The 19086-nt window shown below is 39.8% G+C and overlaps 1 protein-coding gene across 5 annotated transcripts in view; it reads left to right on the top strand.

Moving 5' to 3' along the window:
- pik3r3b (phosphoinositide-3-kinase, regulatory subunit 3b (gamma)) overlaps positions 1 to 13266 on the top strand; it is a 160550-nt gene extending 147284 nt beyond the window's left edge. For all 5 annotated transcript variants that reach the window (XM_067512668.1, XM_067512667.1, XM_067512669.1 and 2 more), the window contains 8 exons: positions 2839 to 2974; positions 3702 to 3800; positions 4156 to 4336; positions 4479 to 4604; positions 4702 to 5021; positions 5912 to 5986; positions 6158 to 6328; positions 6698 to 13266. In XM_067512668.1, the coding sequence (XP_067368769.1) occupies positions 2839 to 2974; positions 3702 to 3800; positions 4156 to 4336; positions 4479 to 4604; positions 4702 to 5021; positions 5912 to 5986; positions 6158 to 6328; positions 6698 to 6896 (1307 nt within the window). In that variant the 3' untranslated portion in view covers positions 6897 to 13266. The remainder of the gene's footprint in view (positions 1 to 2838; positions 2975 to 3701; positions 3801 to 4155; positions 4337 to 4478; positions 4605 to 4701; positions 5022 to 5911; positions 5987 to 6157; positions 6329 to 6697) is intronic.
- The last annotated feature ends 5820 nt before the right edge of the window (positions 13267 to 19086 follow it).

Genomic DNA, 19086 nt, shown 5'->3' with positions numbered 1-19086 from the left:
GGAAATTGTATTGTCAAAAGTATTTAAAATGCCACTGTCACAGCCATGATGCTGAAACAAACCCATCACCTGCAGCCTCTTCATTTTTCTATAAGTTTTGGAACTGGCAGATGGAAAAGCAGCTTTCTTACAGTTAACACTGCAGGTTTGGAGTTTTTAGTTAGTCTCTGCAGTAATTTCACTGCTGTGTATGAACTTTTGTTGCAGTGAAGCTTTAACATCATGATTTTCAAAGCTTGGTGTGTTGCCAGAGCTTGACCACTGTGTGTGTGTGTGTGTGTGTGTGTGTGTGTGTGTGTGTGTGTGTGTGTGTGTGTGTGTGTGTGTGTGTGTGTGTGTGTGTGTGTGTGTGTGTGTGTGTGTGTGTGTGTGTCATTGTTCAGGAGCAACACTGGTTTCCGCATGCATGTGGGATGACAAGTGAGGTTGCTCTGTCCGTGTGTGTGGGGCAAAGCGTTGCTCCTTTGTCTGATGTGTAAGGAGGAGGGGAGCAGAGGCTGCGGTGACGGCCCCCTTTGTTCATCATCCCCCTTTCGTTTCTTGCAGTAGTTGCAGCTGATGATTTTACACGTTTTTACCACCACAACTGTTGACAATGAGCAGTTTTCATGTTTTACACAATCTCCTTCATATATCCCCTTTGTTACGATGGTTGTCATTGGGAGTTTGACTTTTTTATGCAGGACAGACATGTCGGGTTGATCGAGCGTGTTAAACAGTTTGTCTTCATATGAGCTGCTGTGGTCAGTGACACTGACTTTATTTAATGCTTCCAATGGACTTTTTGCAACAAAGGATCTTGTGTCTCTTTGTTGGTCCTGTTCATTGTCCTATTGTTGCCCATAGTAGAGCTGACACTAGATGTCAGTTACTAATGACAAAGTTGATTGCGATGTCCATAATAAAAATGATAAATACAATAATTTGGCAGGTAAAATGATCATTTATCATGCATTTTCTTGATTTGGAACCTGACCAAAGTATTTGAACAGTCAAAAGCTAAAAAAACAATTTGATTAATTGATAATAAAAACGATAATTATTTGCAATTCTCACCTATTGTCCTGGTGTTACTGCCCAGTGTGTATCACACTGGGACAACATGCAAGCACACACTCAGTACCTTGTCTTTAGATGTTGTTGGGAGGCTTTGAAGCTGTTTTTCTTTGTGACTTTATAGTTTTGGACTTTCCTTTTTAAAATAATGCACTGTACAAAAGTTTGTTTAAAGAGTGAATTTCTACAGTGTGTCTGTGTGCACAAGAGGCTATAAAGTGCTGACAGAAGGGAACAGTTTTGGCTGCAGGAACTGGCTGATGGTAGTGGTGACGTCGAGGAAAGTGAGAGCAGGGCTGAAGGAGAACAAAGAAAAGTAGAGGAAGACTGTACATTCCCACAAAATGAAATTCATTTGCTATGTGTCTGCTTGACCTCAACATCCTTTGTTGATGTTTCCTTATTTGCTAAAAGGTGAAAATTTCTCACGTTTCTGATTGACTGAACTGCTTGTAGGTAGTTAAATGATGCATTTGCATGCAGCGCTGGGCAAAGCCTTGTGTGGGCTGAAGTAGAAACTGTGGCTCGACCCCATTCTTCAATTTTTTTAATGTATTTTTATTTTTTAAACAAATGGTTGCAGAATGTTCAAGAAACAAACTCTGTCCTTTTGACTGGTTTTATGAGGCTAATCAGCCTCTAGTTAGTTCATCAATGCTCACTATTTTTGTTTGCTTTTATACAACAACTACAGTGTGTATATCCCGCGTGTCTGAACAAGTGCTAAAGGAAGAGTGTGTCTATATTTGTCACTTATCACACGGCAAAACAGCAATCAGATGATGGGGCTGTTTCTGATAGTTGTGGCATAAGCAGATGACACTTTGTTTAATAAGGTCATTAAATGTCATGTTATTTTCAGCTTCACTTGTACTGCACCCAAGTGGCTGAGAAATCTGCAGCTAATATAGCTTTAAAAGATTTTTTACTGTAGGAACAACAGTGTGTTGGTGACAACACAGCTGAGACACTGAGCAGTGATCACATCTGCTATCATTTGTCCAGTGTCATTCAGCTCTCCCTGTGCATTGTGGGACTTCCACTGCCTGTTCCTGATGTGCATGTTGTGGTAATTTGTGAAGCCAGAATGATCCCAGTGAAGAAGAGCACTCACTTTATCATCTCAAGATATATTTATCAGTGTTCTTTCACTGTCTTGAAGGACACTATCCAAATCAGTCCTCTCTGTACGGTTTGTGTATAAACCTTTGATGTAGATGCTTTCCAATATTTATGCTGCCAGTCCTTAAACTGAATCCAGATGTTCCTGGTGAGTTGGTAGTATGGATCAAATGTAACAAAGACTCAAGTCTTTGAACACAGTTTTCATAATTTTGCTAAGAGAGTAAATAGGACAGTAAATGCAACCACACAGTGTGTGCAAATATTAGCACTTTGAACATGTTTGGGTGTCTAAGTACAGGTTTCTCATCCTTGCGTTTACTTACAGTATTCATCCACTGGGTCTATTTAATGAGTGAACCCAATAAACTTAATGGTGGTGTTAACCACAATGTCACTAATTGCACTGCTGTTGTAGCTGTGTGGAAATGAGAATTTGTCTTCTGGGTTAAAGCATGATAATAAAACTAATGAAGAAATACTGTATCTGAAGAGCTTAAACTCGCATAATGCAGCAATGCTGCTCTTTCACTCAATCTGCATTTGTTGATGTTTGATTGAAATTTCCTGCGGAAAACCAATGAAACCAATTCAAATGTACAGTTTTGTTTTTTTTATTTATTTTTTAAAATAGTAACAGTCTCTCTTTCCTTCCTCCAGCACTTCCTCCAAAGCCGGCAAAGCCCCAGCAGCCCTGCTCAGGGGGATCTGGAGGAGGCAGTAGCAACAGCACCAAGGACGGAGGCCCAGGAGGCCCACTGCAAGAGGCCGAGTGGTACTGGGGAGACATATCCAGGTAACGCAATTGTTCAAAAATATTGTAACTGATATGATATCTTAATGATATTTTATCACAGATATGTTTCTGGTTACTTGAGAAAGTGACCTAACACAAGCACAGAAATGTCAAAAATACTTAGTTGTAGTTTGTGGATCAAAGAACCCTGTTGAGGTTTTCTGTTTCTAGTAAGTTTAAACAGAAATAAAGTCCTTGAATCAGGGAACTTGCCTGCTTGAGACTGGATTCAAACTAATGTCAGTTTGCCCATTAATGTGGGCACCAACCATCACCAGCATCTTTGAACCAATAATGACACTAGAAACAAGAAAAAAAGACAACTTGAGCTTTTTGTTACAACCTTTTTATTAATAATTTTCTTCTAGTCAGTGTTTCGGAGACTAAATTGTATGGAATGACCCCAAGGTTAACCTGCCTAACGTTTGAGTTAGGAGAAATCCTTTTCATAAACTCCTGTATGTAAATCAGTAAAACAGCTTTGACTGCCTCACCTTACTAAATGCAGACAGCCAGTCTGCCACCTTCAAAACACACACAAAGATGCTGGTTGCTGGGACCAGTCTACCCAGTTACTCTCAACATTGAGTTCATGGCATGTTTACTTTGAGGTGTGTGGCTCTGGGGAGAGTAGTCACTGATCAAATTGGTGACAGACTTTGCAGAATAACCAAAACCTGTGCACAGACCATCCAACCAAGTCCCACTGCTTTTGCACCCGTTTTAGGGAGGAGGTGAACGATAAGCTCAGAGACATGCCCGACGGGACCTTCCTGGTTCGGGACGCTTCTACCAAGATGCAGGGCGACTACACGCTCACACTGAGGTAACATTTGTATCAGAGTGCATTATACCCGGGAGGGGGGGGATTTATGGAGCCTGTTAAATGGGAGTAGAGTCCTGGTCTGGTTTTTATGCAGCTATCCCTCTAGTTAACTACAATTGAGAGAAATCATGTAGGGAAGCAGTTTTGCCTACGCAGCATTCTGGTAAATTGAAGCAAATCAGCCACAGCACTGGAAAAAAAATACTTCAGGGGGATTTGAGCACTGAAGTGGAAGCTGTTAAATGTCAATTTTAAAGACAAATCTGTTTTGAGATAGTCCGTGTTTGTCACTGTAAGGATTTTAATATAGTTTGAATGTGTACTTAATTTTCCCCCTCCTCCTTTCTGTGCTCAGGAAAGGGGGCAACAACAAGCTGATTAAGATCTACCACCGGGACGGAAAGTACGGTTTCTCCGATCCGCTGACGTTCAGCTCGGTGGTGGAGCTGATCAGCCACTACAGACACGAGTCTCTTGCTCAGTACAACACCAAGCTCGATGTCAAACTCATGTACCCCATCTCCCGCTTCCAACAGGTCTGTAAACCCATGACCATAAAAACACACATTTGAAGAGAGGCTCTTACAGCCTGGGCCCACGTTCCTCTTAGTTTTGTCTGTAATATATTGCCCCAAAGAAGTGTTGACACTACATTTTTTTTTCTCTCCAATCAATCAGGACCAGCTGGTTAAGGAGGACAATATTGATGCTGTGGGAAAGAAACTGCAGGAATACCACAATCAGTACCAGGAGAAGAGCAAAGAGTATGACAGACTGTATGAAGAATACACAAAGACATCGCAGGTACACACACAAACCCACACACACTCTTTAACCTGACTGTGGTTGTTTCTTTAACAGTTCTGTTTTCTCACTTGCCTCTTCTCCTCTCATCCCTCAGGAGATCCAGATGAAGCGAACAGCCATCGAAGCCTTCAACGAAACAATCAAGATCTTCGAGGAGCAGTGCCACACACAGGAGCGCTACAGCAAGGACTACATCGAGCGCTTCCGCCGCGAAGGCAACGACAAGGAGATCGAGCGAATCATGATGAACTATGAGAAGCTCAAGTCTCGACTCGGAGAGATCCACGACAGCAAGCTGCGGCTGGAGCAGGACCTAAAGACACAAGCCATGGACAACCGTGAGACGGACAAAAAAATGAACAGCCTGAAGCCTGACCTCATACAGCTTCGGAAGATCAGGGACCAGTATCTAGTGTAAGTGCACGAGGGATCATAACATGATCAGTAACGCAAAGTGTTATATAATCAAAACAAGTGTTTTAGGGGCAGCAGAGGCTTAACATACGTTGGCTTTGCACATGATTCTGCTTTACAAGCTGGGACTAATGTGGGCAAGTTCTGGAGGGTGAAGCAGTTTCTTTCTGCTCCTAGTTAGTTCTATTGTCAGAAAAACTCAGACTGTGTCCACATAATAAAGGGGTTATTAACTAAATATGGAAAATATACCAAAGTTTATTTAATCCATGTTTGACTCCATACAGTTCTTAAAGCTCCCTATTCAATGAACTCACACTAGAAAATACCATTGTCCTTTTCAAGAACAGTCAGTACCCAGTGTTTCAACAATCATAAATCAGTTAGTCAAGCATGCAAACCTGAAAGGGCTTCATGTTGCCTCTAAAGCATAGATGCAGTTGGTTCTGACACTAAACCCGTGATGTTTAGCATAACTAAGCCGTCCTGGAGAGTGATCAAGGATCAGGAGCCTATGATGGAGAAAAGGAAAATTATAATGCAACATGTAATATTTTAAACACACTGATTTTCTTATCAAACAGCAGCAGTAGAACGAACGTCTTTATGGCCAGGAAGTGCTTGGTTATCAGTGAAGTTCTTTATTCTGCAAGTAGAGGTTTGACCGTTGCAGATTGTTTTCCCTCCTCCATGCACTGCTTTTGTTGTGTCAAAGTCAAACAGGGTTTGAGCAGAGCTGGCATCATCCCAGATCATTCTGTGCAGACATTTGTTGGCACCTTACAACTATGATTTCTATGCAGTGTCATGCTTGTTCACTGGAACACAAACAACGAGTGAAAGAAGCTTTTGAAACTGATGCATAGTAATGCTTTTGTCTCTCCCTGTAGCTGGCTTAATCACAAAGGAGTTCGTCAGAAACTAATTAATGACTGGCTGGGAATCAAGAATGAAAACACAGACGAGTAAGTTTTCTTCTGCTCAAACTTTGGCCTACGTTAAGAAAATGGCTTTAATGCTACTACTGTACACAGCAGCTGTTGTGTTAATGTTACACTGAGAAGATGACACTTTTTTTTTTCCCCTCTATGGTTCAATCTTCCCTGTTCAATGTGTAACTGTATGTGTGGGTGCAGGGGCTACTTTGTGAGCGAGGAGGACGAGAACTTGCCTCATTACGATGAGAAGAGCTGGTTTGTCGGAGATCTGAACCGGACGCAGGCAGAGGAGCTGCTTCTAGGGAAGCCAGATGGAGCCTTCCTCATCCGAGAAAGCAGCAAGAAGGGCTGCTACGCCTGCTCTGTAGTGTGAGTACACACAGGACATGGTTACAGAGACGTGCGTTTCAACTGTAAATTCATCTGAATGGTGCTAAATATTTTCATACCAGAACACATTGTTGACCCTTTTGTACTGTGTTGCATCAGATCAGACTAAATTGATTTTTTTTTTTTTTTGCTGATAGTTTAGTGCAGGTAGTGCAATAATGAAGATGGGCAAAAGTAATCAATGTACACCTTTACTCTTAATGTTAAACCTGTGAAACATATTGTAATCATTAATTTTGAATATATAGTTCCAATTAAATTAGCTGAAAACAGGAACGGAAAAAAGGTGTCGTTTCTGCACCAGGTTACTATCCAGCTTGACTGCGTCTCGTCTCTGTATCTCCTCAGTGTTGAAGGTGAGGTGAAGCACTGCGTCATCTACAGCACAGCACGCGGCTTTGGATTCGCTGAGCCCTACAACTTGTACAGCAGCTTGAAGGACCTGGTGCTTCACTACCACCAGACCTCCCTGGTGCAGCACAACGACTCGCTCAACGTGCGCCTCGCATACCCAGTCTACGCACAGATGCCCTCCGGACGCAGATGAACCACAACAATTCACCTAGCTGCACCCGCTCACATAGACATCAAACCAACCCTCTCTTGGGGAACATGAAGGAACGAGGGAGGAGGTTGCTGGGTGGTTGATATACAAAGCAACCCCAACACCAGACCTGTTAAAGATAGAAACAAATTAAACACTTGCTGCAACACACACGTCAGCCACCTTGGAGTTATATATATTTTTACAAGAACAATTTCGGAGGGCATTCTTTCTAAAGACTGCTTGATTTGCACAAGGAAGTTTTAAATGTTTGTGAATGTGAAAAAAAGCGAAGGAAGGAAACGGAGTAGGAGACTTCAGAGTTTCAGGTTGACCCCGCTGCTACCTAAACTCCAGCTCAGACTTTTACCAGAAACCACATGAATGATGACAAAAACAACATTCCCATTTTGACCTTTTCTTTGTTGCCGTTTGGTTTGGTTTCGCTTCTGGGGTCATCTTCATGTTTCCTTATATTCACTTCTAACTTTGATTGTGGTAAATGCAAGTGAAGATGATGTCAGGCGTCTGTTCTGTCCCTCTACTTACAAAAAGCAAAAATAATGTAGCATAACCAGACGAGGGACACTTACTTTGTTAGGTGTTCCTTCATATAGACTGCTGCTGATGGGGTTTGGGTTGGGGGCGGGTAGGGGCACAAGTAACACAACAGTTTTGTAGTTTTAAAAGAAGGACAAAAGGTTGAATTTATACTAACTTTGTTTGTTGCTTTGATAGAACAGTTTTTTTTTTTTTGCCAGTTCGTAAATTGGCATCGCAGATCAGAAACCAAGACCAAAGTTGGTGTGGAGAGGGAGGAGGAGCAGAGAGGGCACAGAGTCTGCTGGTACATGTTTTACTTTCCTTTTGTGAATGGAGAAAAGCAAACGAATGGTGTGTTTGAGACCACACATAAAACATATGAGTTTTGGGGCCATGTGCTTGTGCACCAAATAGCCTTTTTTTTGGAAAACCAAATGGTATGTAAACAGAAATGCCAGGACCTTCTGTAAACACAGATGTTTGACCATGAAGCCCCATGTGTGACCCCAGCGCTCTGTCTGTTACTGATTCAGTCACCTGCACAAACCTGAAACAGTCTTGTCATTTTTTTTTCCAAGTGTTTGCTTAGATAGAAGCCTGTCATTTGCATAGAGAACACTACTTTACCTGAATCACAATCATACAGATTCTTGGGGTCACAGATGTTGCTACATGTGAAAACCAGGAAAAAGGAAAAAACTGCAACTGTTTTGTTACAAAAGCATCAACTTATAAGCTTGAATTGGGATTTAGAAGAAAATACTGAAAACTTGAAAGAACGTGCAATCTAGTGTGGTTACTGTAATTCAGCAGTCAAACGGAGTGAGATGCACTAAAGTCTAAGAGATAATCAAAGTGCACAGTGTTTGATTGCTCTGTTTTGTCATTAGTAAGTCTTCTTGCCCGGTGCTTGACTTCGTAACCAGTGGAAGCAGTGTGTCAAAGTCTAAAGCATTGAGGGAAAATCAGAGATTTTCTTCAAAATGTGGCGAGAAACAACCACATGTTCATTCTGTTCTTCCTAGAAAATAGAAATTATCCATCAGTGAGATGATGAGCATGGTCTCTGAGGGGGACCTGGTGTCCCCAGGTGGCCGTCCTGTCTCTATCTGTCTAATAATCTGCAGCTATTTTAGGATCCTAATGAAGGTTAGTGGAGCTGCAAATGAAGGGGGGAGATTTTTGTGACCCAAGTTTATGGTTTTAAAAAAAAAAAAAAGGCAGCTTTTCTCAATTCCCCCTTCTCTCCAGTTAAAATACACCTTGATTTTTTTTTTTTTTAAATAGAGCTTCACATTTAAAGACAAAGCTGGTTACCTAGTCAGACAAAGCCCCCCCACCTTCCCCATCATCTGCAGTGTTTTCTCAGAATGATAAGCCAGCATCAAGTGTATGTGTCACAAACACCCACATACACACAACATGTATGTCTGAAAGTGTGTGTCAGCTTTTAGGAAGGAGGCCATTTTTGTGAATGATAAAACCTTGGTTTTGCCCACCGTGCGATTATCTACACCCGTCTCAATGTCCTCCTCACCCCCCTCAGCGTTAGTAACCCTCGATGGTATTGCCGTTACACCCCCACCATCACTTGCCCTTGACGTAGTCAATTCTGATTAGATAAGTGAGGGGAGGCCAGATTTGTGGAGCTCAAAGCCATCAGTAAACGTTCTCCTTATTTATTTCTTTTGGACATCTGTTTAATTAAAGCTGCCAGTTTTAATGCAGTTTGGCCTGTTTTCAGATGGCTGTCAAGTTAACGTCAAAATGATACAGGTGGGAAACTTTTTTTTTTTTTTTTTCCTGAAAACTAGGATTATACACAGGTGCAACGAGAGCACAATTAAACAAGGCACCAATAGAACTGATCATATTACAGCAAAATGCTAGTATTTCCATGTTCTTCTGTTCAAAATGCAACAACAAGGTGGATGAGAAAACACTCACCTTGACATTCAGGGCATCGATGTAGAGTCGAGGTTGGAACAGTTCCTCAAAACGAGCCTGCAGCCAGTTGTTTTCTATCAAACCCAAACTTCAGATTAGCTGTTTCGCTTGTGAGAACAGGCCAAATTAAATTTCACTGTACTGTCAGCAACTGTGCACCATCACAGTTTAGCTAAAAACTGTCAAGTGTGCAGGAAGCGATGGAAGCAACAGCAGCAACACAGCTGGACAAAACAGGTGCAGCCTAAAGGACTGTGTCCTGTTTGAAGACATGCTTTCAGTTCAACAGTCATCTGGTAATTATCCAGTCGATGATGGTGAACTTTGCTTTATTACTGTCTGAAGGAAGTTTCTTAGGCTTAAGTTTGCTGTTCTGGTTTTTTCATGACATGTCGCAGAAACTGTGGCTACAAGTATTGAGCTGATCTTTCAGGGTATTGAGCTTTTATTTCTCACCTTTAGCTTTGTATGTGGCATCATCCGTTTCAGTCCAGCTGTGCTGATGTCGTTTCCTCCAAGAGCTTCTGTACTTTTACAGGGGACAGCAAAGCAGGATTGGTCGATAGAATCTTGAATGTAAAACCTACGTTTGTCTGGAATAGAGAAGAGAAAAAAAGATCCCATTTCTCAAGGTGCTATCGGAAATACAGGCCCGTTCGATTTGACAGACTCTGTCCACCACCACGTTTCCAGTTATTAACCCTCAGGTGTTTTCAAGTTTACCGCAGAAACACAACAAAGCCAGCGATTTAAAACAAAGCAAATCAGGGTTTTTTCTGCATTGATGCGTCAATCAAGTCGAGCTTAATCAGCCAGTTAAGCTAGATCCCCATAACTTCTACTTTTATAATGTCCGCACGTCAAGAGGCTTGTCCCTCGTGGCTTCATGTAGCTTAGACACCACAGTCACCAGAAGGATTTAGTCCTTCCTTCCCCTCCATCACCACACAGTCTGAAGGGTTTACTTTTTTTTTTTTTCATAGGGAACTCAAAAAAAAAATCTAACTCTTATTACTTGAACTATATTGCATTGCTCACTGTTGAATGTCTTTATATGGAAATATACATTTATTAAAGGACAAAGTTCCCTCTTGTTTTCTGGTGAGCAGGTTTTTAGAGTTTTACGACAGATGTACAGTATTTGTTACAGGCAAGAGTAGAAGTACTTTAGAAGACCAGGAGGCACTTTTTGAAACTTTCCTCAGAGATATGTTTTGGTCTTTCCTTCACAGAGGGCTCGTCTGAAATTGCACACATTATCATCTACAAGAGACTCGTTAATATTTCCCTGTGATTTCTGCAAGTGCGTCCTGACTCACATTTACACAGAGATGTCATATCATAACGTTCTGTAGTCACGTGTTTCATTTTTCCCCCCAAAACATTTACACCAAAGATTTCAGTTCTTGTTAATCTTTTCGTTGATGGGAAATGGGAGTTTCAGCGAAGTTTATCTCCATTGCCTTGATATTACTCGCAACTCAGAATATAAAAGCATTACTGTGTGAATGAGTGTTTCATACGACTATCTGGGAATTGGTCGGTCGGTCGACCTGTTAATACCGTTGAAAATAGTTCTACTTTGGAGGCACGCGAGGAAGAGCCATCTTAAAGTCTCAGTGATGTCCCGGTGGTAAAAATCTATCACATTTAACTTAATCTACACTCTTCAGTTTGTGTGCTGTTGGCATAAACTGAGTTGTGTTTAGGATTTTAAGAAACTACCCAAAGCGGCAGAATTACTGCTTCATGCTACTTCATATATTTGCACATGTTGACGGCAGCTGGAGTTTAGTTTGCAATTGGAAACTTTTCTGTTTTGTGTTGGAAATGTCCTGCAGAAATCTCATGAACAAAAAAAAGGTTCTCATTAAACTGACAATGCAGTTTTTATTTGTGGTTTGTCACGACTATGTGTAACAGAAATGAAGCCCCAAAGTCGCAATAAACTACTCACATGTCCAAATGTTTTCCCCTACAAACATGATGTAAATCTCCATGACTTACTGTCTTTTTTGCAAATTCTTTTGTGCAAGTCTTTTTCTTTAAATTTAGTTTTTGCACTCTTACTATACTCCGTATATACAGTTATACTTTAGCTTTCAGCTTCTTTCTGCATTTGATTTAAAATCGTCTCCACAATTTCATTTCTAAAGAACTAATTTAGGACACATTCTACTCTTAGCAGACCTGCTAAAAGACATACGGAAGGTCAGCAGGGACAAAAAAAACAATGTTTTTAACGCGTTAAGCGATTGGAGTTTTACACCCCAGGAAAACTGTCAGCTTTCACTGATGAGAAATTCCGTACTTGCTATTGGGAGGTTCTCTGCAGGACGATCTCCTTTCACGTCACTCCATCACAACATGCAATATTCCCCCAGGCGTTCATGCGGGAGGGCCAGCGGGTTTCCTTCAGGTGCATTGACCCCCCCACAGCACAAGTGTTTCTGAATGCACAGGATTTAGCTCGTCCTAAAACAGGCAGAAAGAGACGCAGTTGAGAGGGTTAGTGGTACAAACCAAAATAACCATTTTGTCAAGTTTACTTTTACTGACTGTTTAGTGGAGTTTTCTCTTTGGAAAACTCAAACTTAAATAACTCCAGGAACCAGGCTCAGAAAATAAAAGGTACGTTTCAATTTGAACTAAGGTGCAGTGTCAGCAACACACAGCTTCAGTAAGCCTGCGGTTACCTGTCTTTTTACCTTTTTTCTGAGTGTTTATACTCACTATACACACCCAGGACTGTTAAAATAGCAACTGTCTGTTGTTTCCTCTGCTACTACTATTATAACTACAACTACTATTTGCCCTCAAGCAGTTCTGCAAAGTTTTATTTGCAGCCAGGTTTAAATATTTGTGATTCTCAGAGGAGTCGTGTTGTGTTCTTACCGATGCTTATCTGATCACAGTACCCAGCACAGCTTTGAGGAGTAACAGCTTCTTATATATATAAAAAGAAAGAACTTTTAGAAAAACTAACTAAAAAAAAAAAAAAGTGTATATGACACCCCCCTGCCCCCCTTGTTGCCCTTTTTAACATACGTACAGATCCAGCATGCATATTTGGTACTCTTGACTGTTGTTTTTTGTGTATAAAAGAAAAATGGTAAAAAAAAAGATGTCTTTGAAAAACAACTGTTATTTGTCTGTTTATGGTGTATTCAAATCTGAATTTATTATAGCAAATTTAACATCACTCCTTACAGCTGAAACACGTTCTGGTCCTTTTTTTGTGTCAGTTGTATTAAGCTATAATTACGTAATACTGAGAAAGACACCAACACCCACACTGGGCTTTGCATACTTTTCTTCTCATTGTTAAAAAAAGATTTAAAAGTTTGGTGAACGGAGGAACATTATGGGCTTTTTGCATTGGAATCGTAAACAGGATAAACTAAAAAAAAAAAAAAAAAAAAAAAAAAAATCACACTTCAATTTGACGGTTTGCTTACGACAAAAGTTGGTCCAAAGTCCAAACTAATTAAAAGACGTCGTTGCACAATTTCACCTTCACAATCTTCAGCATCAACAGGCCCAAATACAAACAGCAACATGTAAAATGGACATGTTTAAATGTGTCTTCACAAAGCAGAATTCAATTCTTGTACAAGCAGCTGTTTTGGCAGCTGTGGTCGGTCTCTTTCTCAGTGTCCCCCCCCCCCCAGATTATTCCTGCTACCAGCTTCTCTTGGTATTTGCTCTTTGAAATGGTTTTGGCCCAACACAGTTCACTTTACTTTCTCGTATTGGTTGCAATAGTTTGTTGGTTGTAGATTCTCCATTTGTTTGAGCTGAACTCTTGTACGTTTTATCAGTGGATGCTCCACCATATTCAGTTCTCTGGCAGAATAAAGAAAATATTTTCTTCAAATACAAACTGTGTGAGTGTCTGGATTTCACATTTGCTCAGTCATACACATTTTAAACAAATGTTTACTGTCCATAAGCTTTTCATTTACCAAATATTGCAAAAATAATGTAATAATCATCAGCTGCTGTCAGCAATTTTTGTAATAAACAGATGTGAATTTTCATTTATAATCTGTGTAGAAACAACACAGATGATTTATAAACTTTACCAAGGTTAGAAATTCCCAGTTTTAAGGTGATAATTCTACTTATCACAGTTTGTTTGTTATTGAGGTCAAACGAACGGTATGAAAAGGTTCATCTGAAGACAATAAAAGGTTTCAACCTTCAAATTTAGAATCAGTGAAAATCTTCCAGAGTTACTGGGTTTTTAGTCCTAAATTCCCTCCGACTTTTATTCTACTGCAACTCAAAAGGGAAGATTGTCAAGGCAAACATGAGTGAATTTTACACTTTAATTTATAAAAGACCTTTAACCTAAAGTTATCCACTGGATTTAATAAGTTCAAACACATTTGAAAACACAATTATTGTGCAGAACAAGGACTCAAGTTTGGCATGAAATGTCTTTAAGAATTTGTCTGTGGGGACTAAGAACACAAGCAGCTTGTAGAACGTGTCAGTCTTCATGTGGACACCTGTTTGTCTAATTCAGGCTAGAAAAATGTTCTCTAACTCAACTTCAAGGAAACTTTATCCATATTTTAGAGGAGAATATTTCACTTTTCAAAGCTGGAATTAACAACAGCTTCTAAAACTCCCAATCTCTCTATTAGCAGATATTGATGATGGATAGTAGTGTTAATGTGCTGGGGGCTTTACCCCCCACATAATGGCTTATTGGTAGATTGATGGCAACTTTATCAATTTAACATTACTAAAAGTGAAGGGGGCTGAATACTTGAAGCCACTGGATTTTCTATGTTGAATCGTGTGTGTGTGTGTGTGTGTGAACCTGTGAAATCAATAGTGTGTGAGCTTGAGTGATTCCGCTATAAATGAATTGTGCCTGCTGCATTAATCCAGACTCTCTGCCAGCCCTGGCTCAGTATTTCTCCCAGCAAGAACTCACATCATTATTCTGCTTTATATGAAGCTCAATTCCAACACAAAAACCGAAAAAAATGGAGGCCGTGGCCCCTCTGTGGACTCTCAAATGCACAAACCTTGAAACCCAGGCTGGGAAACCCCACGGGAGCCAACTCTTAAAAGTTTAAGTATTTGATTTCCTCGCTTTCTTCTTTCACTCTCACACTTTGAATTACAAATTTCATTCAATTAATTTTACATTTTTGCTCAGTTTTCCTTTTTGGGTGTGTTAATTAAAAGCCGGGAGTGAGATTCAAAGCAGCTGTAATTAGATTCCCCAACACATTAAAAAGAGCAGCAGGGCATGAATCAGTGCACTTTAAATGTTCTGCTTCCTTCTCCACGCTGACAGATGTGTGTGACAAGTGCCAATCAAATCATACGAGCACGCACGCGCACACACACACACACCACTACAATAGTCACCTACATTATGGATTCATAGCACTTGTGCACACAGACATGCAACACATATTAAACACATACTAAACGATTCACTCACTGAAGAACAGACAACAATGGCTGCATTTATCTTTGCTCTCACACACACACACACACACACACACACGGTTTATAGACAATTACTTAAATCCTGCTTGTAAATTAATATTTTTGCATCGGTCAAACTTGTCAAACCTATAAACACACGTGCACATTTATGGGGAAATCATATGATCATGTGACAGCCCACAGATACCAGATTAGAAATGACACCATTCAGCAATAACTAGCGCTAACGTTAGGTTACTTTGTGTTTCAATGCGACATTATTGAGCTTCAAAGGACACATTCACTGATACTGAGTTTGCTTCTTACACATGAATGAATGCGAATAAAAATACTACATAATACATTGTTGCATGCAAGTTGTTTATATTCAAATTTCTATAGTTATTGCAGTAATAGTAGCAAAAGATTCAAAATTCAAAACAGCTCTGACAGTTTAGAGAGAAGATGCTTTACATTGTTGCTGCTGTTCGGCTCAGAACCAAAGAAAAGAAAAGTGGAAGCTTTTCCCAAACAGTAAGTGCAGTAGGCTCTGTAAGACTGGGACAGCGCTGTGAGGATTTGTCATAGCTGGATTATTATTTCTGATGTTTTACCATGTAAGCAACATTTTAATAATGTGATGAGCAACAAATGGAACTACTTTGAATTCTTTTGGGTGGTTTAATAGGGTTATAACAGCATTTTATATGAGCCAGTAATGGGTTTTAGATGTTGCACACTTCATTCATTCATTCCCACAATGAATAAGATAAAACTAGATTAATTGTGCAGTCACAATTGAATCCATGTGCAGTCTGAAATCAAGATTCCTAGCAACCATCTACACAGTGCACTCATTCAAACAAATCATTTTTAAAATGGAGTAATGTAGAAAAACACACAGCCACATCTGTATGTGGGTCCTGTATCGAAAGGCAATAAAAGCTACAGATTAAAATGTAACATATAGAGTAATCACCAGAATTAAATGGTTTTATAATCATCCAGTATGTTTATACTGAGGATCCTTTTTAAATTCATGCAAAGTGTCCCACATTTCTAATCTTATTCCAGACACGGACCTCTAACTACACATGTACACATTTTTCCACAGTAGTTTAGAATTTAGTTTTTTCGAAAATACACAAACATGTATTTGGTTTCCCTGGTTAACAACAGACACAGTTGGGAAATTACATGATGTAAGTTAAGAAGATCCTAAAATCTACTCTGAATTTAGTGTAATTGTAAATGAGCAGTGGTCACACACATCAATTATAAAGTAAATAACAGTATCAGACATTTAGCTCATAAGGATGTGTGTAAAGAAAACATAGTAGTAGCTTCTTATCACAATAAAAAGGGGTTCAGGGATGTAGATTAATTGATTAATTAAAAAGAAAAAAAGTAAATATTCATTACAAACAGCAGTAATAAATACTTCAGCATAGAAAAATAAATATCTGCACCGAGAAGAGAATGGAAGCCTTGTGTAATCAGTTTAAATCCTTACAACTCAGAAAAAACTGGAGTTTTCGTTTTGTGTATAAGTGTGAAATGTAAAAATGAGATTAAAGGTGTCCAGGACCTCATCATCTGAATCATTCCCCATCTGCTGCTCTCCTACAAGTCCAGCAGGAATAAAACAAACTTTAAAAATTGCCATAATAAAGAGTTTATGGTTAGATCAGGATTGTCAGCTCAGCCACAAGGCTAATAATGAGCAATTTAGGTCTTATATATTCTGTCACACAGAATTATGTTTATGACATACATTATACATTTTGTTTAACATTTTATTGGTATCAAACCATTATTTACATATTTTCATTGATCTTTCCACTGTCATCAACTATTTAGGCCCTAACATTGAACCCTGTGGAACTCCACGTCACCTGTCAGAGATCTGATCCTGTGTTACGTATTTCACCCCCCTTTGGTGATGTACACATACATATTTCTATCTTAGTCTTTAGTGTAAATGTACTCACCTCATGTGTTTGAAAGTCTTTGTCCCAGCTGGTTCTACCTCAGTCTTCCTGTCTCAGTCCTGTCGTCCTGCCCCACTTGACTTTCCTCAGCCCTGATGGACATAAACAATCGTATGGAGGAAGAAGGTCAGACTGAATTGTGCTTGGAAAGGAAAACTTCCAAAAATTCAACAAACAGACCCAGACTGTAGAACACACTGAGCTTCTCTGTCCTGGATCTGAAACATGTCCAAACTAACAAATGCAAAGCATGAAGTGAAAGGCTGCAGATGTGTCAGTGCTTTGTATAAATCTCAAAACTCAGGTGGTGATTCAAAGGTCTGACACCAACTTTACACATCATGAACAGAAGCACAACAGAACCGTGAGCCCCCAGTGAACCAGCCTTCAAAACGCATGTGGAACATTTCTGTGATTGGATCGAAAAGCGGCGAACAGGCCTACGCTGGTCTGAAAGGACTAACTGGGAATGCACTGAGGATGGGGGGCTTCCCAGGGTTAATCGCTCTGAGCTTTGGCAGGAACCTCAAAAACAAAATCCCCTCAGCCGACAATTTCTAAGGACCAGACATCAGAGTTACGCTTCATGCAGAGCTCCTCCTAATGAGCCTGCAGACTGGCACCAGTGGGAACATCTGCTCCATCCTCACTTCATAAGGGTCAAAGTGGAGGTTTTTAATGTTTTTAGAGATGGAACTCATCGGAGTTCTCTTTTTTTGTGTCCTTGCTCTTGAGAACGAATGACCCCTCTCATCATGGATAAGACTGATTCACCAAGATTGAAACTGCAGCTGATACTTTCGATACAATGGAAAAGGTGGAGCAGTTAAATCAAGGTTAAGGAGTGTTAACCAATGCGTGAGCTAAACGAGCAGGCAGGCTAATTATTCTAAGCTCAACATTTTCTCAGATTGATTTTTTGTTTAATTACGTGACAATTATGTGACATATCTGCAATATCTGTCCAACAGATTTCTGCAGAAAAGCTTTACTCTACATGTTCTGTGTTGTATTGTAGTTTGATCAGCTAATATAACGCTGATCAATGTGCACAGTCCCTAATAAAAGTTAGAGAATGTTTTTTATGTAATTGTTTCTTTCCATTACAGTTATTCCACTGTAGTTCTTGCATTTTGCCTTAATTATACAATGGTCATGAATAAACATATGGCACATTCATAATTCTGTGACAGAAAATATAGTTGCCTTACGTTTGATTAAATAGTTCTTTCAAAAAAGGCAACTTTATTCTACTGTTAGTGACATAAGGCATAAAGTGCCATTAAAATATTTGACAATAAAACGAGAAAAATCTAATGATCATCATAATAATACCACAGTTTTTTTCCTTGCACATCATCACATCCAACCAGGAAATGTGCTTAACACAAGTTGTTTTTCTACGGACGTCTTCATCTTCTATTTTTGACCCACACAAACCAAACAGATCAAGCCACAAACCATAACTCTGCATGTGTCAGCAGTTTTTAAGTCATTATTCGCCCATGGTTAAGGTTTGGTGGGTCACCCACTACCTACTGCCCTGTTTCTGAGTGAGACACATGTGGAAGCTGGCAGCATCTGGAGTAAAAATTGGGCAGTGTTGCATTTACACGTAGCAGTTTCTTGCTATGTGTTAACTATGCAAATGCATTGTTGATTATTTTGGCCGATTGTGGCAGTGGATCATTTCTAACTCACCTGACTTATTTGCAGTCTCCCTCTTTGCAACATGTATTAGAATGTTTATTGTGACAGTGCACTTTGCTATTTTGAACAATCCTGACTCCATTCGTAGAGCCGAGTTCGGTTTTTGTCGCAGGACTTTGTTTTCTTTAAAAGAACAATAATATAATGTAAACTATGCTAAATATAACAACAAGTTCTGGCCACAGAAAAAAAAAATACAAGTCCAAGACTGTGATGTGAAATATAAAGATCCCTTTTTGGTTACAGCATGTTATTGGTGGTGTGTTTTCTGTTGATTCTCTTCTTTTGGGTTGCGAGAATTTCTTCCCATTTGTTTCCATCTATATGGTGGACAACAGATAACGGCTATTGAATAGTGCGATAATATGTGAAGCAGGTGGTTAAGACCCGTGACATCAGCAAAAACAAAGCAATTAGAGCAAAATAAGATGATAGGACAGAAAAACACTGACACACTCACTCAGACACCAGCTCAGTGTTTCCAGGTGTCTCTATACTTCACAGAAGTTAATTTGCCTCGTACGCACTCATCCTGCATCGACCATACA

This window comes from Channa argus, chromosome 8 (genome assembly GCF_033026475.1).
Source record: "Channa argus isolate prfri chromosome 8, Channa argus male v1.0, whole genome shotgun sequence".
Lineage (NCBI taxonomy): Eukaryota > Metazoa > Chordata > Actinopteri > Anabantiformes > Channidae > Channa > Channa argus.
This window is presented reverse-complemented; position numbering and strand designations above follow the sequence as displayed.